Source organism: Chelonia mydas, chromosome 2 (assembly GCF_015237465.2).
Source record: "Chelonia mydas isolate rCheMyd1 chromosome 2, rCheMyd1.pri.v2, whole genome shotgun sequence".
Taxonomy (NCBI): Eukaryota; Metazoa; Chordata; order Testudines; family Cheloniidae; genus Chelonia; species Chelonia mydas.
Window position 1 is genome coordinate 260,702,062 of NC_057850.1, and position 27,607 is coordinate 260,729,668.

General features: G+C 70.3%; 2 protein-coding genes across 2 annotated transcripts in view; one reads left to right on the forward strand and one right to left on the reverse strand.

Moving 5' to 3' along the window:
* Positions 1 to 27,607, reverse strand: part of GIMAP8 (GTPase, IMAP family member 8) — a 641,187-nt gene that overhangs the window by 445,701 nt on the left and 167,879 nt on the right. The gene's annotated exons all lie outside the window — the stretch shown is intronic.
* Positions 1 to 27,607, forward strand: part of SSPOP — a 117,091-nt gene that overhangs the window by 87,166 nt on the left and 2,318 nt on the right. Inside the window, 32 exon segments of the mRNA XM_043541895.1 lie at positions 388 to 554; positions 1,912 to 2,072; positions 3,012 to 3,232; positions 4,106 to 4,147; positions 4,711 to 4,878; positions 5,485 to 5,694; positions 6,707 to 6,874; positions 7,737 to 7,868; positions 8,228 to 8,468; positions 9,054 to 9,206; positions 9,485 to 9,531; positions 9,631 to 9,801; positions 9,875 to 10,045; positions 10,717 to 10,875; positions 11,581 to 11,711; positions 12,859 to 12,983; positions 13,180 to 13,226; positions 15,160 to 15,441; positions 16,151 to 16,312; positions 17,399 to 17,515; positions 18,376 to 18,514; positions 19,087 to 19,289; positions 20,214 to 20,278; positions 20,280 to 20,385; positions 21,041 to 21,168; positions 22,037 to 22,188; positions 23,027 to 23,073; positions 23,503 to 23,667; positions 24,031 to 24,239; positions 24,587 to 24,682; positions 25,261 to 25,321; positions 25,783 to 25,913. Coding sequence (XP_043397830.1) covers positions 388 to 554; positions 1,912 to 2,072; positions 3,012 to 3,232; positions 4,106 to 4,147; positions 4,711 to 4,878; positions 5,485 to 5,694; positions 6,707 to 6,874; positions 7,737 to 7,868; positions 8,228 to 8,468; positions 9,054 to 9,206; positions 9,485 to 9,531; positions 9,631 to 9,801; positions 9,875 to 10,045; positions 10,717 to 10,875; positions 11,581 to 11,711; positions 12,859 to 12,983; positions 13,180 to 13,226; positions 15,160 to 15,441; positions 16,151 to 16,312; positions 17,399 to 17,515; positions 18,376 to 18,514; positions 19,087 to 19,289; positions 20,214 to 20,278; positions 20,280 to 20,385; positions 21,041 to 21,168; positions 22,037 to 22,188; positions 23,027 to 23,073; positions 23,503 to 23,667; positions 24,031 to 24,239; positions 24,587 to 24,682; positions 25,261 to 25,321; positions 25,783 to 25,913 — 4,577 coding nt within the window.

Genomic DNA, 27,607 nt, shown 5'->3' on the forward strand with positions numbered 1-27,607 from the left:
CTGCCCCCATCTCCTGCCCCCCCTCGGGGAGTAACTGCCCCCGTCTCCTCCCCCGCCCAGGGAGTAACTGCCCCGTCCCCTCTTCCACCCAGGGAGTAACGGCCCCAATCCCCGCCTTGGGGATTAACTGCCCCCCTATTGTGAGTACTCCCCCACTGCCCTCCTTCCCTGACTGGCTCCCGCTCCTCGGGGAGTAACCCCCCACTGCCCTGTCTCAGTGAGTAGCCCCCAAAGATAGGCGCCCCCCGCGTCCGCTGAAGAGCAGGGTGAGGCGGCCGGTGGGAGGAGGACCGGGGCTGGCTCTGCAGCAGCGGGAGGGGGACAGGACACCCCCCTCCCAGGCCCCAAGCGCAGGGAGCTCAGGCCTGTCTGTCGCCCTCCCCACAGAGGTGGGCTGCCCGGCGGGGCGCCTGTACCGGGAGTGCCTGCAGGAGGAGGGCTGCCCGTACAGCTGTGCCCACCTCACCCGCCAGATGGACTGCTTCTCCGACGGCTGTGAGGAGGGCTGCCACTGCCCGGCGGGCACCTACCAGCACGACGGAGCCTGCGTCCAGGTCAGGCGCCCGCCGGCCGTTTCCTCGCTCTGCAGCGGGGCAGAGAGCAGCATGGCATGGGCAGCCCCGCTCAGCTTCCTGCCCATGACACTTGAGCTAAGCCACGCCCCAGTGCATTGTGGGTGGGGGGATACACGGGCTAAGCCACACCCCAGTGCATTGTGGGTGCGGGGATACATGGGCTAAGCCATGCCTCAGTGCATTGTGGGGGGGATATGTGAGCTCAACCATGCCCCAGTGAATTGTGGGTGGGGGGATACGTGAGCTAAGCCACACCCAGTGCATTGTGGGGGGAGGGAATACACCAGCTAAGCCACGCCCCAGTGCATTGTGGGTGGGGGATACGTGAGCTAAGCCACACTCTGGTGCATTGTGGGTGCGGGGATACGTGGCGTCATGGAGTCCCCGGGCGATGCTCTGGAACTGCTCCCCATGAAGCCAGGCAGGACTCTGGGGAAGTCTCCTCTCGGGGAGCAGCCTGTCTGCAGGACACACAGCTCACCCGGCTTCCACCTTCCTGGGTCTGACCTCGGAGCATCCAGCATCCTCTGCCCCTCCGTGCGCTTCCCACAGCGAGTCCGCCCAGGTGGGGCTCCTGGGGAAGCCAGAGGGTCCTGCACCCCAACTTCACAGACAGACGGGACTCTCAGCCAGCCAGTAAAACAGAAAGTTTATTAGACGACAGGGACATGGTCTAACACAGAGCTTGTAGGTGCAGAGAACAGGACCCCTCAGCTGGGTCCATTTTGGGGGGCAGTGAGCCAGACAACCACGTCTGCGCTTCACTCCATGTCCCAGCCAGCCTCAAACTGAAACTCCCTCCAGCCCCCCCTCCTCTGGGCTTTGTCCCTTTCCCAGGCCAGGAGGGCACCTGATTCCTCTGTTCTCCAACCCTCTAGCTCTCACCTTGCAGGGGGGAAGGGCCCAGGCCATCAGTTGCCAGGAGACAGGGTGTCAGCCATTCTCTGTGTCCAGACCCCTGCACACACCTGACCTCTAGGGCTCTGCAATGATCATACACCCTTATCACACCACCTAGACACTTAAGAACTGCCTAGGGGAAACTGAGGCACCCCCACAATATTCAGAGGAAACATTAAGAACAGTCCCCCTTCGTCACAGCTGGCGAGGCCGTCCCCGGCTGTGGGCGCACAGGAGGGGATGCACCAGGCCAAAGGCCCTTCGAGCCCAGAGCCCTGCAGCATGGGGATGGCTCTCTGGGGTGGCTGCGGCTGCTCTCAGGTGCCCGTCCACCAGCATTAGCCCATGGCAGGGCAGAGGCCCAGTCCCTGTGTTCTCCATGCCGGAGGGGCGCCTACCCCCAAAGCGACCACCGCCGTTTTTGCCTCCCGTGCAGGAGTGCCCCTGCCTGGTCACCGAGGAGACCCTGCAGAAGCTCCAGAACCATTCGGCAAACGCCAGCGCCCTCGCGGCCGTGCTCACCGCCCAGGGCCGCTGGGTCTCTCTGGGCCAGGAGGTGCAGCCCCGCGACACCATCCGCTCCGCCTGCAGCACCTGGTGAGTCCGCCTGCGTGACGGCCCCACCCCGGCCGCGGGGCTGTGTCTGCCATTGCGGCTCTGGCTCTGCAGGGGGCTGGACCGGGCCTAGGCGGCGCTCCAGGGCACCGTGTCTGGGTGTGGCCCTCTTCCCTCCTCCCGCCCCCAGCGCTGGTTTGAGAGCTGCTCCTCCCAGATCAGTCAGAGCAAGGAAACCCTGCTCCGCGGGGGCTGAGCCGAACCCCACGCGCCTCCCCCAGGACTGGGATGGGGAACAGGGTGGCCCGTGGCTGGGAGCGTGGCCCGTGGCTGGCAGCACGGCCAGCCTGATCCCACGGAGCCACCGACACCCGGGGCCTGTGACAATGCGCTGAGCAGCCAGCGAGAGCCGGGAACGGGCCCCAGGAGGGCGACCAGCTGAGCTCTCTGGGTGCATCCCTCTCCCCAGGGACCGGCTGCGTCCCGGCCTGGCGGCTGCGTGGGACCTGCAAGCCCCATTGCAGAATGTGGGGCCGCACAGGGCTTGTGCTTCTGGAACCTGGCTGGCTTAGAAGGGAATTTACAGGGTCTCAATGCTGGGAGCTACCAGCCTAACCCCATCCACCCAGCGCTTGTTCTGGGGCCGTGTACAGTTCTGGGGTGTGAGCGCTGTGTGTGGGGCGGCCCTAGAGAGTGGGCTGGGCCGGAGCTCGGCAAGGCCCCACGACCGCCTTTCTGGACTTGAGCCGTCCCGGGAACATCTGCTGCTCTGCCCGGGCCGTGCCCTGAACTGCTCCTTCCTTGGCTGCAGGGCCTTACTGCTCTCCCTCCCCGGCTCTGCAGTGGGCCCATCCACCCACGGGCTGCGCTCGGGACCTGCGTCTCTGCTACACCCTCCCCTGCCAGGGGCTGCCCTCTCCTGACTGTTCAGACCCTGCCCGTGCCGGGCCGTTCTGACCCCTCCTGGCCGTTCCCTTCCAGCACCTGCCACAACGGCCAGCTGAATTGCTCCTTCACCCGGTGCCCGCTGGATGGCGGCTTCGCGCCCTGGAGCCCCTGGACACCCTGCTCCGTGAGCTGCGGGGGGTTGGGGCACATGACCAGGGCACGGGGCTGCACCAGCCCCCCTCCTGCCAACGGAGGGAAGGACTGCGTGGGCCCTCGGACAGACATCAAGTACTGCCAGACACCGGACTGCCCCGGTGAGTGGGCACCTGGGGGCTCTGCAGACCCACTCTCCCCTGTGCCCCCGGATTCCTCGTGGGGACAGGTGAGACGGGCAGGGCTGGCCTTGTCCAGCTGCCCCTCCATGCCACTGGCAGTTAGCTCGCTCCACGGGTTGCCTGGGGGTTAGCGCCGGCCCGGCAGACCCCTCGCTGCTGCCGGCTCTGGATGGACCAGCTCCAGCTGGCATTGGCTTACCCTCCTGGAGGCTCTGGCCTGTGAATGTTGGGCACTGCCCAGAGGGGTCCCGACGTGGGAGCGTTAGAGCCCCCACCTGGCGAGCAAGCAGCTCTCAGGCCGGGGGAGGCACTGTCCGCTCTGCTGCCATGCCGTGGCGCTCAGCAGGCCTGCCCGGAGAGCACAGCAAGGGCCACACGGGCCCCTTGGCTTTTCAGGCACGGCTCGCAGACGCCAAGTGCCGGAGAACCCGCCCCGTCCCCGGCTGGCTGAGCTGCAGCGGCTCTGGTAGAGAGAGCTGGGTGTGAGAACCCGCCCCGTCCGCGGGCCGGCTGGGCCCAGGGTCACTCCCTTCGCCAGGCAGAACTCACGCTGTTTCCAGGCGGCAGCGTTGGACTCAGCTCCAGCTGATGGCTGTCGTTAGCCATGAACATCCCCCCACCGACTTCACCTGCGCCTCCCACTGGGCCCCGGGCCCTCGGCTCGCAGACATCGCCTCCCCTGGGGTTCTCATGGCCGTGAGCCGGGCCCTCGCCACCCTTCTCCGGCTGCGCCGGTGAGCTGGGGGGCTGGTGCTGCTGGCAGAGCTCCTGCGGGCCAGCCCAGCCTGGCAGTGGGCAGGCGAGGAAGCTGGCAGCCCCGTAACTCTCCCTTCTTTCTTCTGCCCTCCCCAGCGGCGCCTGGTCCCACGAAGGAGCCTGTCTCCAGTGTGCCAGGTGAGGAGAGAGGCGGGGGCTCCCAGGGGCCTGCTCGGGGCGGGCGGGCAGGGCTGTTAAAAACACGGGGGTCAGAGCTGGAGCCTTGCCTGCGGGCCCTGCTTCCCCAGGAAGGGGAGAGTGCACCAGGCTCCACCGCCTGGCGAGGCTGCAGCCCGTCCGCTGACCCTGCAGGCGGAAGGGGCACAAGTCACCTGGCACCCCTCGCCCGCAGCCTGCGTCGAGTGGATGGACCCCGTGCTGGGCTCCAGGTCTGGGAGGGCAGTGGGGTCTAGTGGTTCAAGTGGGGGGTGGGGGAATCAAGGACTCCTGGGTTCTACCCCAGCTGAGGGGGCAGTGGGTTCTAGCGGTTAGAGCAGTGAAGTGGGAATCAGGACTCCTGGGTTCTACCCTAGACCTGCCATTGGCTCTCTGTGACCTTGGGTAAGTCCCTTCCCCTCTGGGCCTCAGTTTCCCCCTGTAGTAGGGCTGCGTTCCTGCTCCCCCGAGGGGTGGGGTCTGGAAGCGGTTTGAGGCCACGAGCAGTGAGTTAACCCCTGCTGCCCCCTTCCCCTACGCTCCAGGCTATGAGGAGGGCTTCAGCCTCTGGTCCCCCTGGAGCCCCTGCTCCAAAACCTGCACCGATCCCGAGTTCCCAGCCAGGAAAACCCGGACCCGGGTCTGTGGGGGAGGAGCCAACTGCACCGGGGAGTCGTTCCAGGAGCAGGCATGTAACCTGCCCCAGTGCACAGGTGAGGCATCCAGACCGGGCGTGTAACCTGCCCCGGTGCACAGTGAGACACCGGGCGGGGGGCCAAGGGAACCGAGCCGCCCCCTGACCCCACGGGCAGGACAGGGCTGCAGTGCACCGGCCTGGCTGGGTGTGGGGTGCGAGTGCACCTCAGCCCCGGTCCATGCTCTGCCCAGCTAGGAGAGTCCCTCGAAGGGCCACGAGTGACGGGCGAGGAGCTGGGGCACCGACCAGCAGCCCCGGGTAGCAGGCCAGTGCCAGGGCAGCGTGGGATCCCTGGGGCTGGACAGCTGGGCAGAGAACAGGGGCTGCCTCCAGGGTGACGAGTGCACCATCGCCCCAAGTGCCCTGAACTCCCCTGCAGGGACCCCCCCAGCTCGCCCCCTGCCCCCTCAGCTCGCCCTGTCCAGCCCCCACAGGATCACCCACAGATCGCCCTGATTTCCCCTCTCTGCCCCCCAGCTTACCCTGCCTTCTGGCTCAGCCCATCCAAACCCCCCAGCTCTCCCCACCCCAGGCCCCCGCTCACCCAGCCCGAGCTCCCTCCTCCCCTGCTGCGGAGCGACACCCGGGTGGACTCACCGCATCTCTGCTCCGTGCCCTGCAGATGCGCCCCCGTGCCTGGGTGAGGAGTGCGCCGGCAGGAACTGCAGCTGGACCCCGTGGGCGCCATGGAGCGAGTGTTCCCGCAGCTGCGGCGTGGGCCAGCAGCGACGTCTGCGCACCTACCACCCCCCCGGCGAGCGGGGGCTCTGGTGCCAGGGCATCCTGACCGCAAACACCGAGCGGCGCTTCTGCAACCTGCAGGCCTGCAAAGGTAGGGCCGTGGGCACGGGGGACGCTGGCGTCGCTGCCCCAGGCCGGCTGCCTCGCCCAGGGGCGCACTGGCCCTCCGAGCCCCTCAGTGCCCCGTGTCGCGCCCCTCGGCGTACCTCACCTGGAATGGTGGAGCCAGGAGATTAACCCCTCCCTGCCCGCTGGCTGTGACACGCTGTCACAGAGTGTGGGGGAGTCCGGGCCCTGCACCCCTCTTCCTGGGATTCACCGTGACTCTCAGCCAGCCGGTAAAACGGAAGGTTTATTGGACAACAGGAACACAGTCCAAAACAGAGCTTGTGGGTACCCCCAGCACCCCTCAGTCAAGTCCTTCTGGGGGGCAGGGAGCTTAGGCCCCAGCCTTGGGGTTCCCTGCATTCGACCACCCAGCCCCAAACTGAAACTCCCTCCAGCCCCCCCTCCTCTGGGCTTTGTTCCTTTCCCGGGCCAGGAGGGCACCTGATTCCTTTGTTCTCCAGCCCTTTAGCTCTCACCTTGCAGGGGGGAAGGGCCCAGGCCATCAGTGGCCAGGAAACAGGGTGTCGGCCATTGTCTGTGTCCAGACCCCTGCACACACCTGCCCTCTAGGGCTCTGCAATGATCATACACCTTTACCCCACCACCTAAATACTTAAGAACTGCAGAGGGGAAACTGAGGCACCCCCACACTATTCAGAGGAAACATTAAGGACAGTCCCACTTCATCACACACGTCCACAGGCCCAGGCACAGTGGGCACCCAGAGCACCCCCACCTCGCTGATGGTGCCACACATGGACACTGCCGCCGGCTCTTCCCCTCTGGGATGCGCCCGCAGCCAGTGCCCAGCCCCAGGGGAGGGTTTGGCCCAGGGCAGCCTGGCGTGAGCTGGGAGGGTCGGCCGGGCCTCGTGATGGGGCCTGGGCAGAGCCCTGTGCCCGCGGCTGGGGGCCAGGCTGCGTCTGGCGTTAACGGCTGTTCTCCCCTCCCCCGTCTCTCCCCCCGCCATGCCTGTCGGTGTCTCCGCGAGCCAGTGGCCGGAGCCTGGTCCAAGTGGAGCCCGTGGTCGTGGTGTGACCGCACCTGCGGGGGGGGCCGCTCCGTGCGCACTCGCACCTGCACCAGCCCCCCGCCCAAGAACGGAGGGTCCCACTGCCCAGGGGAGAAGTACCAGGGGCGCGTCTGCAATCCCCGGCCCTGCGGTAGGGAGCACGGGGAGTGCGGGGGGCTGGGGAAGGGGCGCCCCAGGCCTTCTGCACTGGGAGGCTGGCGCCTGGCTGGACAGTGGCCATGGAGGGAGGGGCCCTGGGAGCTGGGAAGGAGGCTCCCCGTCCCTCCAGTGCCCGTCATAGGCAGAGTGAGCAGGGCACACGGCCTGCCACCCGGCGCTCCCGGCGCTGACCCGCCAGGCCCAGGGGACACTTGGCGCTGGCCGAGTGCAGCTGGGGGCACGGCCTGGGGGCATGCAGGGCCAGTGCAGGGTAGTGGGATCTCAGGTGGGAAGCCCCACACACCTGGCTGGTGCACTTAGGGGGCTCGCCCTGCCCTGCCCCCTGCTGCCCAGTACTGCCAGCTGGCACATGGCACCTGGCCTGGCACACCCCATGGTAGCCCCAGAGCTGGGCTGTGCAGCCAGGCTCCACTCCCGGAGCAGGGAAGGGGCAGGTGCTGTGCTTCACACTGCAGCCCCCAAAGGTGGGGGCACCAGAGGGCACTCGGGGTGGGGGGTGGGGAGCAATACCAGGGGAGGGACCCCCGAGCTCGGAGAGGACTATGGAGCGTTTGGCATTGTTAGGGGCAGAGACACTACGTGACTGGTCTCCGCCCAATCCCGCCCTGCCACCCGGATCAAACCGGGGGCCACTCCCACTTCCTGCCACCCAGATCAGACCCGGGGCCCCTCCCTTGCCCTACCACCCAGATCAAACCTGGGGCCCCTCTAGCCCTGCCCCTCCCCCCGGCTCTCATTGCCCAGCCCTGCCCAGGTGAGGGGCTGCATCTGTGGGGCTGCAGGGAGGGGTCACCTCCCCAGCCCCGGGATAACCTGTCCCCATTGCACCCCAGAGGAGGGATGCCCGCCTGCCATGGCCATGGTGGACTGCGCCAACAGATGCCCACGCCATTGCTGGGACCTGCAGGAGGGCATCACGTGCCAGGATGGGGAGGCCTGCGAGCCCGGCTGCCGCTGCCCAGACGGTGGGTGCCCTGTGCAGGAGGCTGGGGCGAGAGGGCATTCCGGGGGGTTGGGGGACCGCTGCCTTGGTGTTATTCACCCCCTGGGACTCCTCCTCTGCAGGGCTGGCCAAAGCCCATCCTCTTGAGAACCCCGGGGTCCCCAAGGGCCTGCATAGCCGGGGGCCCTTTGCCAGGGTGCCAAGTCTCCGGATGGGACCTAGGACTCGGCTCCTCCGTGCCGAAAGCAGGGGTCACGGCTACTCTGGGAGGCGTGCGGGGTCTATGGCACCCCGGAGAAGTTCTGGTGGTGCCCAGCAGAGCCCTCCCGCCGTGCCCGGGGCAGGGTCTCCGGCGTGACCGTGTCCCCCGTCCCCGCGCAGGGACCCTGGAGCAGGACGACGCCTGCGTCTCCCCGCAGCACTGCGAGTGCACCGACGCCCAGGGGCACAGCTGGGCGCCAGGCAGCCTGCGCCACGACGGCTGCAACAACTGCACCTGTTCCGAGGGGCGGCTGCTCTGCACCCGCCGCACCTGCCCCCCCAGCCAGTGCGACTGGAGCCACTGGTCCAGCTGGTCCCAGTGCAGCGTCACCTGTGGGGACGGGCTGCAAACCCGGTTCAGGTGAGGGGCCCCCCAGGGCTTCCCTGCTCGCGGGACAGGAGACCCCAGGCTGCGGGAGCTCCAGCCCCAGCCTATCCCAGCAGGGGGCGCTGTGGGGAGCGGGGCAGGGCGCTGGCTGGGGGGAGATCTCAGCAGGGGGCGCTGTGGGAAGGGGTGAGAGCGCTGGCCGGGGGGGGAGCTCCCGGCAGGGAGTGCTGGGGGGAGGGGGCGGGAGAGCTGTCTTGGGGGGGGGCTCCCAGGAGGGGGTGCTATGGGGTGGGGGTGGGGCTGCTGACTGGGGGCACCGTGGGGTTGGGGTAGGGTGCTGGCTGGGGGGGAGCTCCCAGCAGGGGGTGCTGTGGGGTGGCAGTGGGGTGCTGGGGGTAAGGGAGATACCAGCAGGGGGCACCGTGGGGATGGGACAGGGTGCTCCCAGCAGGGGGTGCTGTGGGGTAGCAGGGGGTGCTGGGGGGCGGGGCTGGGGCTGCTGGCTGGGGGCGCTCCATGCTGAGTGCCATTCCCCTGGGCACCCAGGGCACGGCCAGCCCCTGCCCCCGTGGGCTCGCTGGGCCCATCTCACGCTCTCCCCTCTCCCTTCCTTTCCAGGACGGCCACGTCGGGCTCCTGGGCCAGGGAGTGCCAGAAGGAGCAGCTGCAGACCCGGCCCTGCCCCCAGGGGCCCTGCCCGCCCCTGTGCCCGCACCAGGGCTGGGAGAGACGCCTGGGGGACAGCTGGCTGCTGGGCGAGTGCCAGCAATGGTCAGTGCCCCGGGGGGGCAGCCGTACCAGCCGCGCGCCCTCCTGGCAAGGGGCCCGAGTGTTCGCTGGGACTCAGTGGGAGCCGGGGCACCGGGGCTCCGAGCTGGGTGGCCGTGCGCCAGTCCCTGCCCACGGGTACAGTGGGGCTGACCCTGCCCTGCCTCCCCAAGGGGCGATTCCTGAGGGTGTGGGCATTTGGGCTGGGCATGAGAACTCAGCGCCACCCGGGGGACCCCACCCCATCCGCCCTGACCCATCTGTCTGCCCCTTCCCTCTAGTATCTGCACCCCGGAGGGCATCTACTGCCAGGACATCGCATGTGCGGGTGAGTGCCCCTCCCGGAGCTCCCGGCACCCTGCCCCCTACTCCCTCCCGCCGAGGGGAACCCCCCTCCCCCGTGCTAACCCTGCCCGTCTCCCCCCAGTGCACGGCTCCTGGACGCCCTGGTCTCCCTGGTCCGACTGCCCCGTGACCTGTGGCAACGGCACCCACGTCCGCACCAGGGCCTGCATCAACCCGCCTCCGCGCAACAACGGCTCGGACTGCGCCGGCCCCGAGGCCGAGGCCCAGGGCTGCGCTGCCCGGCCCTGCCCAGGTAAGTGGCGCCCGCCTGGGCTGGGCAGGGGACCTGGAGCCCGCGCCCCTGCTGACCCTGTCCCCTCCCGCAGCGGCCGAGCGGTGTGACTGGTCGGCCTGGAGCCCCTGCTCACGCTCCTGTGGCACCGGCCTGGCCACGCGGACGGGGACATGCGCCTGCCCCAGCCCCGAGGGTCCCGGCACCCCCTGCAATGACAGCGCCCGCCAGGAGGTGGAGCCCTGCTACCTGCGGCCCTGTGAAGGTAGGGGCATCCCCTGGGGGCGGGAGGGGCTGCGCTGGAGACGGCAGGGGTGGTGTGCAGCCCCGAAGGAGCGTGCGCTCAGCCTGCAATGGTACCCCCATCTGGCCTGCTCGGGGCGGGGTGCCCTGCATGAACAGGAGCTCGTGGGAGTGTCGGATCCACGGGGTCAGGGCTGGCCTTGGAGGAGCCCCCGCAGTGCGCCCAACCCCCCAGGGTCCCCTCCAGGGCCAGCCATGTGGCCTCCCTGCCTCCGAGACGCAGCTCCAGCCCTCCTGCCTCCCCCCATGGCTCAGCCTGCTCAGCGACGCCCCCCCCATCTCTTAACCTGCTCTCAGAGCAAACTTCGTCCCTTTCCCCCCTGGGCAGCTGGGCACAGTATAGGGGAAACTGAGGCACACATCGGGCTCTTCTTCCCTGGCTGAGGGGGCAACTGAGGCAGGGGCTGAGGGAAGGGGGCCTGGCCACAGTCAGCTAGGAGCCAGGACCAGACCCAGCTGTCCTGGCTCTCCTGGACTCACGGCCCCTTCTCTGGCTCCCCACCGGGAGGGTCTGGCAGCAGCTGCCCTGCCCCAGTCCCAGGCCAGTGCCCAGCCCCCCATGGCCACTGGGGGCTGGGCGGGCTCGGGGGCACGTGCCAGGCTGCCATGCTGTGCCCCTCTCCTCTGCCCCAGGCGACTGCTCCTGGAGCCCCTGGACGCCGTGGACCCAGTGCTCGTGCAGCTTCCTGGTGCAGCAGCGCTACCGGAACCAGCTGGGCCCGGGCCCCCAGGGGGCGCTGTGCGTGGGGCTGGGCGGCGAGTTCCGCACCTGCAACGCCTCCCCGTGCTCGGGTGAGGGCGGGGCCGGGGCACGACTGGCTGGGCAGGGACCCTGGGGGGCAGCCGTGGGGGGCGGGAGGGGGGAACTGGGGCAGGGAGCCCGGTGTGGGGAGCCGGGGCAAGGACAACGGAAGGGAGCCCGGTGGGGCGGGGCGGGGTGGGCTGGGGCAGGGACCCTGGGAGGGAGCCCGGTGTGGGGAGCCGGGGCAGGGACAATGGAAGGGAGCCCGGTGGGGCGGGGTGGGGTGGGGTGTGCTGGGCTGGGGCAGGGACCCTGGGGGTGGAGCCCAGCAGGAATTATGCACTCACGCCCGCGGTTGGTGCCCCTCCCCTGCCCCAGTCAGAGAGCGCCTCCTGCAGGATGGACCCTGCCCTCCCCACTCCCGAGCCCAGGGGACTCCCCCCTCCGGCACTGTCCTCACCGCCACCCCCCGCGCTGGTGCCCGGGCACCCCTGGGACTGCCCTTTCTGAGGCTGCAGCATCTCCCGTAGAGGGGAGAGCACCCCCTGGGGGCACCCAGAGCCATTTGTTCACCCCTCCTCATGGTGGGTCCCTTCTGGCCCCTCGCCCTGCCCTGAGCCCCCCCGCCGGGTACCTGGCCGTGGGGCCGTCGGACACCCGGGTAGCTGTAATGCTGCAGGCCAGGCGGGCAGCCCCCTCCCCTCCCCGGCTGGCAAGCCCTGTGCTGGGGGTGACCCTGTGCCCCTGCCCCGCAGAGGCCAGCTGTGAGCCTCCCTTCGAGTTCCGGGAGTGCGGGGTCCCCTGCGCCAGCCTGTGCTCCACGCTGCAGCGCCAGGAGCTGTGCACAGACATCCCGCTGTGCCTGCCCGGCTGCTACTGCCCGCAGGTGAGGGGTGTGGGGGGCAGGGGCGTGTTGGGGGGTTCGGGGGGCTCTCAGCAGGAGAGGGGCGTGGAGGGGCAGGGGCGTCTTGGGAGGTGCGGGGGGCTCTCAGCAGGAGAGGGGCATGGGGGCAGGGACACATTGGGGGGCTCTCAGCAGGTGAGGGGCACAGAGGGGCAGGGACACATTGGGGGGCTCTCAGTAGGTGAGGGGCACGGGGGGCAGGGGCATGTTGAGGGATGCGGGGGGCTCTCAGCAGGAGAGGGGCGTGGGGGGCAGGGGCGTGTTGGGAGGTGTGGGGGGCTCTCAGCAGGAGAGGGGCGCGGAGGGGCAGGGGTACATTGGGGGGCTCTCAGCAGGAGAGGGCAGGGGGAGCGATCCCAGCCAGCCCTGCCTGGCAGGCGCTGGTAACTGGGGGGACTCACTGCTGCAGGACAACGTCGCAGTCTTCAGAGGAGGCATAGTCGGTCCTGAGCAAGAGGGTGGCCCGTACTGGGGCTCTCGGCCCTCCAGCTGCAGGGCACGCCTAGCCCAGCTGGCCAGCAGGGCACGTCCCCATGGCAGGCTCCTGCCTCTCAAAGGCACCAGCGTGGGGCAGGGCCATGGGCAGCTTTCTGGGCCAGCAGGGCCAGTGCTTGGCCCCCACGCAGCAGATCCCCGATTGCCATGGCGGCGGTGAGGCCTCGGCAGGGGCAGCTCCCTGCTCCTCACAGCCCTGCCAGTGCCCAGATACCTGGGGGCAAGGAACAGACCCAGAGGGGGGCAGGGCACTGGGTACGGATCATGGGGAGGGGCACTGAGGGAACGACGGGGGGCAGGGCACAGACTCAAGGGGGGCAGGGCACTGGGTACAGGTGTGGAGGGGTGGTGGGGATGGGCACTGGGGGAAGACGGGGGCAGGGCAGAGATCCCGAGGGGGGCAGGGTTTGTGGGAAGGCACGGGGGCATCCAGTGAGACAGTCGGGGCCGGGTGCCCCCCGGCAGTGGGCTGGACCCAGCTGGGTGTGGGCACTGGGGCCAGCACCCTCTCTGGGGTATCTACCGCTGCGCTGGGCAGAGCCCGGGGCAATGGGCTGGGGCACCTGCTCCTCAGGGCAGCCCGGCTGGACCCGGGGCTTTGCCCCCTCTCACCCCTGCTCCTGTGCGCCGGCAGGGCCTGGTGGAGCAGAGGGGAGCCTGCGTGCCCCCCGCACAGTGCGGCTGCCTCCACCTGCGCCCGGGCGAGGGGCCCGTGTACCTGGCGGCAGGGGACACCGTGCTCATCGGCTGCAAAGAGTGGTGAGTGCCTGGGGCCGCGGGGCCGGACCGCGGGGGGCCTGGGGGCATGGCACGTTCCCCGGCCTGGCAGGGGGGACCAGGCCAGCCCAGGGCGGGTGGCTGCTCTGTGCAGCAGGGGGTCGCCAGGTGGGGCCAGTGGGGCCGGCAGCAGGACCGTGGGCGCGACGGGCACTAACCAGCCGGTTTGTCCCTGCAGCGTGTGCCAGGAGGGGGCGCTGCAGTGCAGCAGCCAGAGCTGCCAGGGTAAGTACCCTCCCCCGCCCACCCACGGGCACCAGGGGGGCGCCAGGAGCAACCTCCCCAGGGGTAGATCTGTGGGGGTGGCACTGTCGGCCCGAGACAGGACTGAGCCGGATGGACCCTGGACGGCTCCAGGCCCCACTCGCTCCGTCCCCTGGCACCAGGGCAGGGCCCTTCTGAGATCTCTGGAGTGGGGGAGCCAGCCTGCCCCCCTGTCGAATCCACCCCCTGCTCCCCAGCCAGCCTGCCCCTGCACCCCCATACCCAACCCCTGCACCTGCCAGCCTGCCACCCCCAGCCAGCCCTACCCCCGATACCCACCCCCTGCTCCCCCAGCCAGCCTGCCCCTGCACCCCTATACCCACCCCCTGTACCTGCCAGCCAGCCTGCCCCTCAGCCAGCCCTATCCCCGATACCCACCCCCTGCCACCCCAGCCAGCCTGCCCCTGCACCCCAATACCCACCCCTGCACCTCCCAGCCAGCCTGCCACCCCCAGCCAGCCCTACCCCCGATACCCACCCCGAGCCCCCCCAGCCAGCCTGCCCCTGCACCCCTATACCCACCCCCTGTACCTGTCAGCCTGCCACCCCCAGCTAGCCTGGACCCCCGATACCCACCCCCTGCCCCCCAGCCAGCCTGCCACCCCCAGCCACCCCTATTCCCGATACCCACCGCCACCTCACCCCAGCCAGCCTGCCACCCCCAGCCACCCCTATCACCGATACCCACCCCCTGCCCCCCAGCCAGCCTGCTACCCCCAGCTAGCCCCTATCCCTGATACCCAACCCCTGCACCTCCCAGCCAGCCTGCCACCTCCAGTCACCCCTATCCCCGGTACCCATTCCCTCCCCCCCCCACGCCAGCCTGCCCCCCTGTCGATACCCACCCCCTGCACCTCCCAGCCAGCCTGTGCCCCAGCCAGCCCCTATCCCCCCCCGCCACCCCAGCCAGTCTGCCCCTGCACCCCGATACCCAGCCCCTGCACCCCCATCCAGCCTGGCCCCCAGCCAGCCTCTATCCCCGATACCACCCCCTGCTCCCCCAGCCAGCCTGCCCCTGCACCCCTATACCCAACCCCTGTACCAGCCAGACTCTATCCCCGATACCTGCCCCCCCAGCCAGCCTGCCACCCCAGCCACCCCTATCCCCACCCCCTGCCCTCCCCACGCCAGCCTGCCCCCTGTCGATACCCACCCCCTGCACCTCCCAGCCAGCCTGCTCCCCAGCCAGCCCCTATCCCCCGCCTGCCACCCCAGCCAGCCTGCCCCTGCACCCCGATACCGACCCCCTGCACCTCCCAGCCAGCCTGCCCCCCAGCCAGCCCCATCCCCGATACCCACCCCCTGCCCCTCCAGCCAGCCTGCCCCTGCACCCCTATACCCAACCCCGTACCAGCCAGCCCCTATCCCCGATACCCACCCTCTGCCCCCCCAGCCAGCCTGTCCCACCCTTCCAGGAGCACATGGCCTCTGCCCGTGGCCTAGCTGCCCGCTCCGCTGATGCAGGCCTGGGCCAGTCTGGGTCTGTGTCCCTGCCAGCTCCTTTGCCCAGCCCCGCTCCCCCGGGTGTCGGTGCCCCAGGCAGGGCCCAGCCCTGCTCCCCTGGGTGTCAGTGCCCCTCTGCCCAGCCCTGCTCCCCTGGGTGTTGGTGCCCCGCTGCTTAGCCCCCCCCCAGGTGTCGGTGCCCCGGGCAGGGCCCAGCCCCGCTCCCCCGGGTGTCAGTGCCCCTCTGCCCAGCCCTGCTCCCCTGGGTGTTGGTGCCCCGCTGCTTAGCCCCCCCCCCCAGGTGTCAGTGCCCCGGGCAGGGCAGCGGGAGCTGGGCAGACGGAGGGAAATTCTGCACTGTGGCCCTCTCTGCAGACGCTGCCCCTGTTGCCCGTCCCGTGGTGGCGTCAGTGGGGCTCACGGGCCCTGCCTGTGGCTTTTGCCCCGCCAGGCCTGCTGCCCCTGAGCGAGTGGTCGGCCTGGACGCCCTGCACCTCCTGCCTGCCCCTCTCGGCTCTCAGCCCTGGCACCCTCTCCGTGCTCCTGGCGCAGCACGGCGGCTGGCAGGACAGTGGGCACCCCCAGCCAGACATCGGCCCCCTGGCCTCGGTGCAGCATCGCTACAGGGTGTGCCTGGACCCCCAGACCGGCCTGCCCTGGGCCGGCGAGGCCGCGCTGTGCTCAGCCGAGCTGCAGCAGGAGCAGCTCTGCCCCAACCCCCACCTCTGCGAAGGTAACTGGGGCCGGGGGCTGCAGCCGGGGCGCACGGGGCACGGCTGGACGGGGTCACTGCTCGGATGGGAGACGCCCAGAGAAACCCACCTGCTGCGGGGAATGGAGGGGGCTAGCCCCTCCGTCAGCGCTGGCCCCGGTGCCCCAGGGTGGCAGTAGGGGGTGCTGGGCTGCAGGGGGCGGGGCGGGGGCTGGGCAGGGGGCAGGGGCTGCAGGGAGTGGGGCGGGGACTTGGCAGGGGATGCCGGGCCACGGGGAGTGGGGCAGGGGCTTGGCAGGGGGCGCCAGGCTGCAGGGAGCGGGGCAGGGACTTGGAGGGGGGTGCTGGGCTGTAGGGACAGGGGGACTCAGGCGGGGGCGCTCTACCCTCTGACAGTGCTGGCCCCACATGCCCATCTCAGGGTGTTTAGCTGGGGCTCTGGGAGCCTCCCTCCCCCCCCGCACCTGGCTCCCTCGATCCCCTGCCCCCCAACTGGGTCCCCTCCTGCACTGCTGAGCCTGCTGCTGCCAAACAGCCGTCCTACCCCAGCAGTGGCTGCATTTCAGTGGCGGCTGGATGCGCCGAGGGGCGGAGGGCGTCCGGGACATGGAGCGGGCAGGGGCTGGCATCCCTGCTGCCCCACGGGCAGGGTGAGGAGTGTGGGGCCGGGAAGGGCCCGTTGGGGGGGGTGCTGTATGCCCAGCGCTGCAGCTCTGGCTCTGGCTCTCAGATCTCTGCCTGTGGAGCGAGTGGAGCCCCTGGGGCCCGTGCCGGGAGCCCTGCAGCGGTGGCTTCCGGCTGCGCCGGCGCCACGTCCAGCACCCGGCCGAGGACAGGCAGTGCTGGGGAGCCCGGGTCCAGTCGGAGAGCTGCAACACGGCCGCCTGCCCAGGTAACTCAGCCGGGGCCCCGCCGCCCACCCGCGCCCGGAGCAGGGCCCCGCCGCCCACCCGCACCCGGAGCAGGGCCCCGCCGCCCACCCGCGCCCGGAGCAGGGCCCCGCCGCCCACCCGCGCCCGGAGCAGGGCCCCGCCGCCCACCCGCGCCCGGAGCAGGGCCCCGCCGCCCACCCGCGCCCGGAGCAGGGCCCCGCCACCCACCCGCGCTCGGAGCAGGGTCCTGCCGCCCACCCGCGCCTGGCACAGGGCCCCGCTGCCTGCCCAGGTAACCCAGCCGGGGCCCCGCCGCCCACCCGCGCCCGGAGCAGGGCCCCGCCGCCCACCCGCTCCCGGAGCAGGGCCCCGCCGCCTGCCCAGGTAACCCAGCCGGGGCCCCGCCTCCCACCCGCGCCCGGAGCAGGGCCCCGCCGCCCACACGCGCCCGGAGCAGGGCCCCGCCGCCCACCCGCTCCCGGAGCAGGGCCCCGCCGCCTGCCCAGGTAACCCAGCCGGGGCCCCGCCGCCCACCCGCGCCCGGCGCAGGGCCCCGCTGCCCACCTGCGCCCGGCGCAGGGCCCCGCCGCCCACCCGCGCCCGGAGCAGGGCCCCGCCGCCCACCCGCGCTCGGAGCAGGGTCCTGCCGCCCACCCGTCCCCGGCACAGGGCCTTGCTGCCCACCCATGCCTGGATCAGGGCCCTGCCATCCATCCGTGCCCAGCACAGGGCCTTGCCTCCCGCTCAGGACCATCCCCGGCACAGGCCCTGCCAGGCGTTGTGAGGGTTCCCAGTCCCCCGTCAATGGTCGCCCTGTGGCAAGCAGGGCCCTTGGACTGGGCTGTCGGGAGCTGGGGGGATGGGAGCTCCCCACTCGAGAGCTGCGCCCCGTCTAGCTTTCCTGCTGCCCTGGGGGGGCCCAGCCGCGCCCTGGGGGAGGGGATGCCCAGCGGGGCGGGGAGCTCCAGACCCAGCCGCGTGTGGCTGCGAACCTGCCCGCCGGGCATCTGATGGACTCTGGCTCTGCCCCTCCTGGGCATGCCCCTGAGTGGGGCTGGCTCCAGGGCAGGAATGGGGGCTCCCTGACTGCCCGTCTGTGCCCCCAGGGGAGGAGTGCGAGGATCGGGGCAAGGAGCATGCCCCGGCCTGCGCCAACCGCTGCCCCCGCACCTGTGCTGACCTGTGGGACCACGTGGAGTGTCTGCAGGGGGAGTGCAAGCCAGGTACCCGCCCCCGCTTGCCCCCAGCTGTACCCACCCCACGGCCCTCACCCAGCCCCTCGTCCTCCTGCCCCACATTACCCAGCCCCACGGCACTCACTCAGCCCCCTTGTCCCCCCCATCCACCCAGCCCCACAGCACTCACTCAGCCCCCTTGTCCTCCTGCCCCACATTATCCAGGCCCATGGCACTCACTCAGCCCCCTCGTCCCCCCCATCCACCCAGTCCCACAGCACTCAAGCAGCCCACTTGTCCTCCTGCCCCACATTACCCAGCCCCACGGCACTCACTCAGCCCCCTTGTCCCCCCCATCCACCCAGTCCCACAGCACTCAAGCAGCCCATTTGTCCTCCTGCCCCACATTACCCAGCCCCATGGCACTCACTCAGCCCCCTCATCCCCCCCATCCACCCAGCCCCCTCGTCCTCCTGCCCCACATTATACAGCCCCACGGCATTCACTCAGCCCCCTCGTCCTCCTGCCCCTCATTACCCAGCCCCACGGCGCTCACTCAGCCCCCTCATTCCCCCCATCCACCCAGCCCCCTCGTCCTCCTGCCCCACATTACCCAGCCCCACGGCGCTCACTCAGCCCCCTCATTCCTCCGCCCCATCTGTACCTAGCCCCACGGTGATCAGCCAGTACCCCTCGTTTCCCCATCCTCACCCAATCCCACAGCAGTTGCTCAGCTCTTTTCCCCCCATCCGTACCCAGCCCCACAGCTCCCACTCAGGCCCCCTAGCCCATCCTGCCATCCAACTGAACCCCACATCCTGTTCAGCCCCAATCTCTCCCCTCCTGCAGTCTCAGTCCCAAACTCGGGGTGCCTGGTCCCAACCCCTGACCTCCCGCTCCTCCGCTAGGTTGCCGGTGCCCCGAGGGGCAGCTGCTGCAGGACGGCGTGTGCGTGCCAGTCCTGGCCTGCCGCTGCGGGCTGCCCACAGCCAACGGCACACGGGAGCTCTGGCCGGGGCAGGCGGCCGAGCTGGACTGTCACAACTGGTAAGGAGCGGGCGGCCGAATGGGGGCCCGGATCCTCCCCCCGAGCTCCGGAGGGGCTGGCCGGGCGCCTCGCTCTGGGAGGGGACCCTGGCCCGGGGAAGGGCTAGCGTGGCCCAAAGGGAGCCGTGCAGGAGACACCGCCAAGGGACGTCTAATCCCAGCAGGCCACAAAGGGGTCTCCAGAGCCAGGCCGGGCTGGCCACCCGGGTGCGTCGACCCACTGCCATGGGTTTGTCGAGGGGGTTGGCAGTGACCGTGGCACCCAGCGGGAGTGGGCTGCCAACATGGGAGGGCACAGAGCCGGGAGCGGTGGCCCTGTGGAGGGTGGGAACATTCTCCAGGAAGCCCGAGGGCCGGCACGTAGGAGCAATGTGAGGAATGTCTGCCCCGAGCTGGGGGCCTGGCAGCCGGCAGTGCCAGGAGAGAGCTGGGCAGGTGCCCATCGCCAGCGGGATGTGGGCTGGGCGCTGCTGGACAGCTGCTGAGGGGCTGAGCCCGGCCATTGGGCAGGGGCAGATCGTGTGTGCGGGTGTGTGTCTGTGAGCCCCCCCGAGCCGCCTCTCTGCCTGCAGCACGTGTGGGAACGGTACCTTCTCCTGCCCCGATCCGGAGTGCCCCTCCTACGGGCCCTGGGCGGAGTGGAGCCCCTGCTCCGTCACCTGCGGGGGAGGCAGCGCCCTCCGGCACCGCCCCTGCCAGGAGAGCCCCGCCGGGGCCCCCTGTACCCCCGACGGCATGGAGGAGATCACGGAATGCAATCTGCAGCCCTGCCCCGGTGAGTGCCAGCCCCACGGCCCTGCCCCGGTGAGTGCCGGCCCCGCGGCCCTGCCCGGGTGAGTGCCGGCCCCGCGGCCCTGCCCCGGTGTGTGCCGGCCCCGCGGCCCTGCCCGGGTGAGTGCCGGCCCCGCGGCCCTGCCCGGGTGAGTGCCGGCCCCGCGGCCCTGCCCCGGTGAGTGCCGGCCCCGCGGCCCTGCCCCGGTGAGTGCCGGCCCCGCGGCCCTGCCCCGGTGAGTGCCGGCCCCGCGGCCCTGCCCGGGTGAGTGCCGGCCCCGCGGCCCTGCCCGGGTGAGTGCCGGCCCCGCGGCCCTGCCCGGGTGAGTGCCGGCCCCGCGGCCCTGCCCGGGTGAGTGCCGGCCCCTCGGCCCTGTCCCGGTGAGTGCCGGCCCCGCGGCCCTGTCCCGGTGAGTGCCGGCCCCCTGGCCCTGCCCCGGTGAGTGCCGGCCCCCTGGCCCTGCCCCGGTGAGTGCCGGCCCCCTGGCCCTGCCCCGGTGAGTGCCGGCCCCGCGGCCCTGCCCGGGTGAGTCCCGCCCCGCGGCCCTGCCCCGGTGAGTGCCGGCCCCGCGGCCCTGCCCCGGTGAGTGCCGGCCCCGCGGCCCTGCCCCGGTGAGTGCCGGCCCCGCGGCCCTGCCCGGGTGAGTGCCGGCCCCGCGGCCCTGCCCCGGTGAGTGCCGGCCCCGCGGCCCTGCCCGGGTGAGTGCCGGCCCCGCGGCCCTGCCCGGGTGAGTGCCGGCCCCGCGGCCATCTGGGGCCCTTCAGCAGCTGCTGCCCTTGTTGCCTGTTGTACCCCCTGGGAGTGAGCACCTCCCCGGTGCCCTGGGATCCCCCCCCCGAGTAGCTGCCTTTCCTGAGCCTGCTCCCCCTGCCGAGCCCTGGCGGGAGTGAGCCCTGTGCCCGGCCTGACCCTGCCCTGCCCCCGCAGCCGGCTGCCAGCTGAGCCCGTGGTCGGCGTGGAGCCCCTGCAGCGCCAGCTGCGGGGGGGGGCGTGTCGGAGCGGAGCCGGAGCCTGCTGTCCCCAGGGGAGGGCCGGGGGGAGCACTGCCCTGCCCCCCTGCTGCTGCACCGCGCCTGCCAGACCCACAACTGCACGCCAGGTACAGGCTGGGGGCAGGGGGGAGGGGCATCCAGCGCGGAGCGTGGGGCTGGGGGGAGAGCGGCGCCCCCTAGAGCCTGCAGCCTGCCCCCAGCATGTCAGCCTGCAGGGGCTGAGTGCATAGACCCCCTAGGGGGGCCTGGAGGAGAGTCCCTGTCAGCATAGAGACTGGCAGAGGGGAGCCCCCGTCTGTTCGTGGACGCGGCGCGTCTGGGACAGGGGAGCCCCAAGTCTGTATGTGGACATAGCATGTCTGGGACAGGGGAGCCCCACGTCTGTTCATGGACGCAGCGTGTCTGGCAGAGGGGAGCCCCCGTCTGTACGTGGACACAGCGCGTCTGGGGCAGGGGAGCCCCCGTCTGTTCATGGACGCAGCATGTCTGGCAGAGGGGAGCCCCCGTCTGTACGTGGACACAGCGCGTCTGGGGCAGGGGAGCCCCACGTCTGTACGCGGACACGGCGTGTCTGGCAGAGGGGAGCCCCCGTCTGTACGTGGGCACAGCGCGTCTGGCAGAGGGGAGCCCCCGTCTGTACCTGGGCGCGGTAGGGGAGACTCTCAGGCTGTGGACGCCCCTGCCTGTGGTCTATGGGTCCCCCTCGGGCTGGGGGGCTCGTGGCTCCCCAGTGTGACCTGCCCCCCCCCTTGCTGTGTGCAGAGTGCCCGGGCACCCAGGTGTACAGCGACTGCGCTAACGCCTGTCCCCGCGCCTGCTCCGACCTGCGCCCCGGGACCGAGTGCCTGCGGGAGGAGTGCCAGCCCGGCTGTGCCTGCCCTCCTGGCCAGGTGGGTCTCTGCCCCCAATGTCAACCTCACTGCTGCTTCCTGGGTCTGAGACGTCAGCCCTGCCTGCTCCGCGGGGCCCCGGGCTGGGCTCTGGCCTCTTCCTGCTGCTCCCCTCCCCTGGCCCCCTGGCCCGGGCACACCCTGCCTGGCACTGAGCCGGGGCAGGGCAGAGAGTCTCCTACCACTGGTGCCAGGGCTGGGCTGGCAGGGAGGAAGGAGCTGGTCCTGTCTGGCACCGAACAGACGGCGGCCATGAGTTGCCATTCGAGGGCACACACCGCCTGTGACAGCACCTGCCTCCCGGCCCCGGCCCCCCTGGCTGCGGGGCCTGGACAGAGTCTGCTGGGGATGGACAAGGGCCGGCTCCCTGGAACCCCGGGTTCCTCCTCCCCAGGTTGTGGGGCAGAGTCCCTGGCCTGGTCTCTGGGGGCACAGGGGGTTCCCTGGCCTGGTCTCTGAGGGGGGGGACAGGGGGTTCCCCGGGCCTGGTCTCTGGGGGGGGGGACAGGGGGTTTTCCGGCCCAGTCTCTGGGGGGGGGGACAGGGGGTTCCCCAGGCTGGGTGTTGGGTGGGGCAGGGGGTTTCCCGGCCCCGATCTCTGGGGGGACAGGGGGTTCCCAGGCCCGGTCTCTGGGGGGGGACAGGGGGTTCCCCAGCCCAGTCTCTGGGGGGGGGGGACAGGGGGTTCCCCAGCCTGGTTGTCTGGTGGGGCAGGGGGTTTCCCGGCCCCGATCTCTGGGGGGACAGGGGGTTCCCAGGCCCGGTCTCTGAGGGGGGGAACAGGGGGTTCCCGGGCCCTGTCTCTGGGGGGGCAGGGGGTTCCCCGGCCTGTCTCGGGGGGCAAGTGGCAGCTGCTTCGTTGCTGCAGGTGCTGCAGGGCGGGGGGTGCGTGTCCCCGGAGGAATGCCGCTGTTCGCTGGTCCCTGCGCCCGCTGTGCCCTGGGCCTCCAACCTGTCGCAGGAGGAGCGGGCGAGAGAGTACCCGGCCGGCAGCACCATCTACCACCAGTGCAACAGCTGGTCAGTGCCGAGCCGGGGCATGGGGGGCTGGAGAGCCCTGAGCTCTACCCGGGGCAGCCGCCTTCCCCTCCTGCTCTGCAGGCTGGTGTGGGCGGGGGCGGGGGGGGGCGCTGCAGGTAGTGCTGGGGGTCAGGCTGTCCCACGTGGACAGTGTCGGGGGAGCACTGCCTCCTGTAGACAATGCCAGGGGGGTTGCAGCGAGGGTGGGGGTCTGCCCCACACAGACGGTGCTGGGCCTGGTCCCGTGCGACCCAGGGCTCACGGGCGGCTCTGCTCCAGGGGTGTGGGGCAGGCACTGTACTCTGCCCTGGGATCGCAGCACCGAGCTGGGGGGCTGGCTGTGGGCACAGAATGGCCACTGTGGGACAGGGGGCTGGGGGGCCATGAGCCATGGCAGCTTGGCCCTGGCAAGACCAGAACTCCCCCTCACCAGGGAGGGGGCCGGCCGGTGGGACTGACCTTGTTCCAGGTGCATAGCGCTTAGCCCCCATGGCACGAAACCCCCAAGCAGGGAAGGAGCCGTGTGTACAGCTTAGAGTGGGGCTCGGAGCCAGGACTCCTGGGTTCTATCCCGGCTTTGGGAGGGGAGTAGGGTCTAGTGGGATAAAGCATGAGGTTGAGAGCCAGGACTCCTGGGTTCCATCCCCAGCTCTGCCACTGACCTGCTGGGTAGGGGCTGGGAGCCCCCTTCCTCTCCTCAGTTTCCTCCCCAGCTGTGTGGGGATGATGGCTGGGGCTGAGCCGAGTGCTGGGGGTGCAGGGCTCGGTGCCTGGGTGGGCAAGTCTGGCGCGGCAGCCAGGAGCCGGCTCCCATCTCACGCCCTCGCCCTGTTTGCAGTGTCTGTCGCAGAGGCGCCTTCAGCTGCTCCCAGCGGGACTGCAACGGTAAGAGACCCCCGGCCAAGCCCCACCCACCCCACTCCTGGCCTGCAGGCAGATCAGCAGGGAGCATGGTGTGCCGCCCGCTGCCCCCCAGGCCCTGCCCCCCGGCAGCGAGACGGCCCAGCTGAGTCTGGCAGGGGCTGGTCGCTGGGAGGCAGCGTTGGCAGTGCAGGGAGCTTGTTCCAGGGGGCAGGTGCTGTGGGGCCGAAGGTCTCTGCTCCTCCAGCACCCATGGAGCCCACGCAGTGAGGGCAGCCCAGCCCCTCCGAGCACGGGGGAAGTGGCAGCTGTTAGTGCAACAGACAAGTACCCACATCTCAGCCCCCAAATGCCCTGGGGTTGGTGCTGGTCCCCCCACAGAATGCCGGGGCTCAGCTCTGATCCCCCCGTGGGCTCGGCCCTGACTCCCCCCCCCCCCCATTCTCCCCACAGTGGACTGCCTCTGGTCCGCGTGGTCAGCCTGGTCCGCGTGCTCAGTGACGTGTGGGCCGGGCGTGCGGATCTCCCAGAGACACCAGCTTCAGCAGCGCCTGTACGACGGGGCCGAGTGCCTGGGCCCCCCGACGCGCCGGACGCCCTGCTCCCTGCCCGACTGTGGTGAGCCCCCCAGCCTGGCCCGGCCTGGCCAGCTGGGACTGCTGGGGTGGGGGTGGGTGACTGGTTGAGCCGGGGCCCCTGGGAGCAGGGTCCCCGTGTGCTGCTGGGCCTTATGCTATGGGGGGTACAGGGGAGCCACCCCCCTGGGCCCCACAGTGGCTACTGACCAGGGCTTCCCCCCGCACTAGCTTCAGGGTGGCAGGGATGGGGGTGGCGGGCAAACGGGGCTGCAGGGGCCCATGGCTCTGCCCTTGGGCAGCAGGCAGGGAAGGGGGCATGCCCGACGAGGCGGGCCCATCGCTCTGTGCCAGGGAGGGCGGGTTAGAGGGCCTTTGGCCTGACATGTCTACGCTGCTGCTGCAGCCTGCCCCACAGGGGAGAGTTGGCACGGCCCTGGCCCCACGGCGCCCTGCGAGAGAACCTGCCAGCAGATCTACGAGGAGCCCCAGCACAACTGCAGCGTGGGGGCTGTGCCGGGCTGCGTCTGCGAGGCCGGGCGGTACCGGGACAGCAGCGGGCACTGTGTCACCGCCGCCCACTGCGAGTGTGAGCGCGGGGGCCAGCTGCGCCCGGTGAGTGTGCAGGGGCTGCCGCTCCACCCCCACCCCCACGGCACGGGATGGGCCAGGGAGACCTGCCCAGCCAGGGGACCTGCCGTGCTGCCAGGCCCAGGGCAGCTTCACCCAGGACGGAACGGATCCTGGGGTCTGCCCTTCACGGTCCCACTGGGTCAGGGCAGCCAGAGCCTGGGGTCTGCCCCACACGGTCCCATGGGTTGGGGCAGGCGGAGCCTGGGGACTGTCCTGCTGGGCTGGGGGAGCTGGAGCCCCATGCGGCCCCGCTGGGTGAGGGCAGCCAGAGCCTGGGGTCCATCCCCCACAGCCCTGCTGGTTCCAACGTTTCTTCTCTCTCCCCCCAGCCCGGAGCCGAGTGGCAGGAGGGCTGTGAGAGCTGCCGCTGCCTGAACGGGAGGGCCGTGTGCACGGCTGGCTGCCCCCCTCTCGTCTGCCTCGAGGTACGGCTCGGCTCGGCTCGGCTCGGCCCGTCGATCCCGCTGCTGCTGCGGAGCCACCTCGGGCTGGCCGCACGTCTGCTCCCGTCCCCCAGGCAGAGCCACGATGCCCCTTGGGGCGCACACGGGCAGCCTGCCCGCCCACAGCCTCACGCTCCCCCTTCCAACCAGACCAGCCTCTGCACCCCCTGCCTGGGACTGGCCACGGAGACAAGCCCTGGTCCTCCTCCCTCCCCCCGGCCTCTCCCAGCAGCCCCTGGGGCACAGCAGAAGGAGCTGGTGGGGGGCAGGTTGGGGGGCTCAGAGGGCCCAGTGCTGGGAGATCCCTCCCAAGCCAGACTCAGCTCAGTGAAGAGCGACTCTGAGCCCAGGCCAGATGGCCCCGGGCCGGTTCCTGCACTGGGGACACTGCAGGCTGGACCAGGGACAGAGCCGGAGCCACCCACGGCCATGGAGACGGGTGACAGGCTGTCGGCCGGGAGAGGCCTGGGCTCAGCCGTCCTGCACCAGCGAGCCACCAGCCCTGGCCCGGCGCCTGGCACCCTGGCTGCCCATCGCTCACACTCATTCTCTGTCCCCAGGGGGAAGTGAAGGTGCAGGAGCCTGGCAGCTGCTGCCCCGTGTGCCGGAGAGAATCATTCGGTATGGAGTCACCCAGGGCAGGGAGCCGCCGGGGCCCTCTTGGCACTGGGAGTATCTGGGGTGGCCCTGGGGGCGGGGGGGTGCTGCAGGGGGAGCACTAGGGGGCACTCTCCTCTCTGTTGGTGCTGACCCCGGTGCCCTCGCATGGCCCTCGGGGTGCTGTGTGCTAGGTGTGCCATTTTTCGGAGGAGGCATTAAATTGTAGCCCTGACGCTCACCCTGATTCTTCAGGCCCACAGGTGCCATCCCGTTAGCCCTGGCATCCTGGCCCAGTCGGCCCCCACGTCCCCTCAGGACTGTGCTGGGGCTACTGCCCTGAGCTGGTGGTTGTTGCGCTGAGCTGTTAGCCAGCTGCCGGGGGCCACCCCAGAGGAGGCTGCATGCTGGTGCTGGGAGGGATCCTTTGGCGTGGGAGGGCTCGCAAGACGGGAGCTGTTGTGACTCCCCTCGCTCCTTTGCAGAGGAGCCGTCGTCCGCGTGCCAACGCTACACCGAGGTGCGGAACATCACCAAGGGGCGCTGCGCCCTGCACGGCGTGGAGGTGAGCTACTGCAGCGGGCGCTGCGCCTCCCGCACCAACGTCATCTCCGAGGTGAGTGAGAGCCAGAGGGTACGGCCTGGCGCCTGGCCGGGATTGTGGGCATAGTGCTGCCCCCGGGCCCGAGCACTTCGCCAGTGTCCCAGGCCTGGCCGAGCTGGGCCCGCCACCTGGCAAGCTGAGCCACAGGTTCCTGACTCTGGAGACCGCACAGGGCTGTGTGATCTGGCCTCACTGCAGATCTGGCCTCTCCCACGCAGGGCGGTGGAGGTGGGCCGGGAGCTCCTTTCAGACGGAGCGGTGAGGCTGTCATTTGCTATAATGAGCCAGTGGCCTCTGAATCGCTTTGCCCCAAGCCCTGTGCACCGGCACCTCTGTCCATTGCAAAAAGGGACTGGAACCGGGGATCGGCCAAGACGAGGCAGCCACAAGGGCCCTTTTCCACGCTGAAAATGGCAGATCATGCTCTGCTGGCCCCTGGGCTGGTTTCCCTTTCTCAGCCTGCCTGGGCAATGGTTTAGTGCTGGCGAACCCCAGAGCCCCGCAAACTCCACGGCTGTGTGTGGCCGGCAGTCGCCTGTTCTGACAACCTTCCGTTCCTTCCCGGCGCTTTGCGTGCCTCTGTCCGGAAGCGCTCCAGTTCTGGGGCTGGGACACACCGTCAGCCGGGGCTCCCTTCGCTCCAGTGCTCACGAGATCCACCGCGTCAGATTGCAACCCGTGAGCCCGTTTGTCACTCCGCTGAAACCAAACATCCACTGCCGTGCCCACCCCACAGGAGCTTTCACAGCGGAAATTCCCTGGAGCCCTGGGGCCTCCAAGCAGGGCTCCCCTATGCCCCTTTTCCTAGCTGTAAACCAGCACGGCATGGCGCGGTTAGCGTGGAGACAGGACAGTGTGGTCCCTGCCGACCAACTGCCTGCAGGTCGTTTGTTTCGCCTGGACTGCGTCTCGCCAGGCGTCCTGGCAGGCGGAAGTGGCACAGACGGCTCCTGCTGTTAGCCAGAATGAAAGCCACCCGGATATCAGCTCGCCCGCCCTCGCGGCTAGCCAGGCTGCTCACAGGCCAGCGCCCCAACTTCCAAACCGCTCCCCAGTCACTGTCCCAGCGCCAGCCTGGTGGGGCAGGTTTGGATCGCACTTTCCCCAGCATTACTGGCGTGTCTGGTCTAATAGCTGTTACTGTTCCCATGCGTTTCACAGCACCTCCCATCACTGTGTGTCTGCCCCACTCTGAGCAAACTGGGGGCTGATTCTCGTACCGCCAAGCTTTGCCCCTTCAGCCTGGCCACCCCTAGATTCCCGAATGAGCTAAACCCACCAGGCTAAATCCAGCTGAGCATTGATAAATAGATCCATCGCCAGTATCCTGGAAGGCCTGCTTGGTCTCTGGGTGTGCCGAGAACACGCCTTCCCTGATTCTCTCCAGCTCAGGTGAGGTCTCCTGTCACCCTCATCTTCTAGGCCTGAGCTGGGCCCTGGCTGGCTCTGAGCTACATGGCCAGGGCCTGTCCCAGGTCTGGTACTAGTCTCTGCTCAGGCGGTCGGTTCTTCAGCACCATCACAGCTGGGCCACCCAAGCTGGCTGCTCATAACCCCCCGTCTGTTCATCTCTGCAGCCGTTCACTTGGGCCAAGACCCTGCCCCGAGCCCAGGGAGCCTCCCACGGCTAGTGTGTCATTGAGCTGGGATGAGCCGAGTTCTCTCTCCCCCTCCCCGCGGGTTACCAGGGGCTCAGGAAAGGCTTA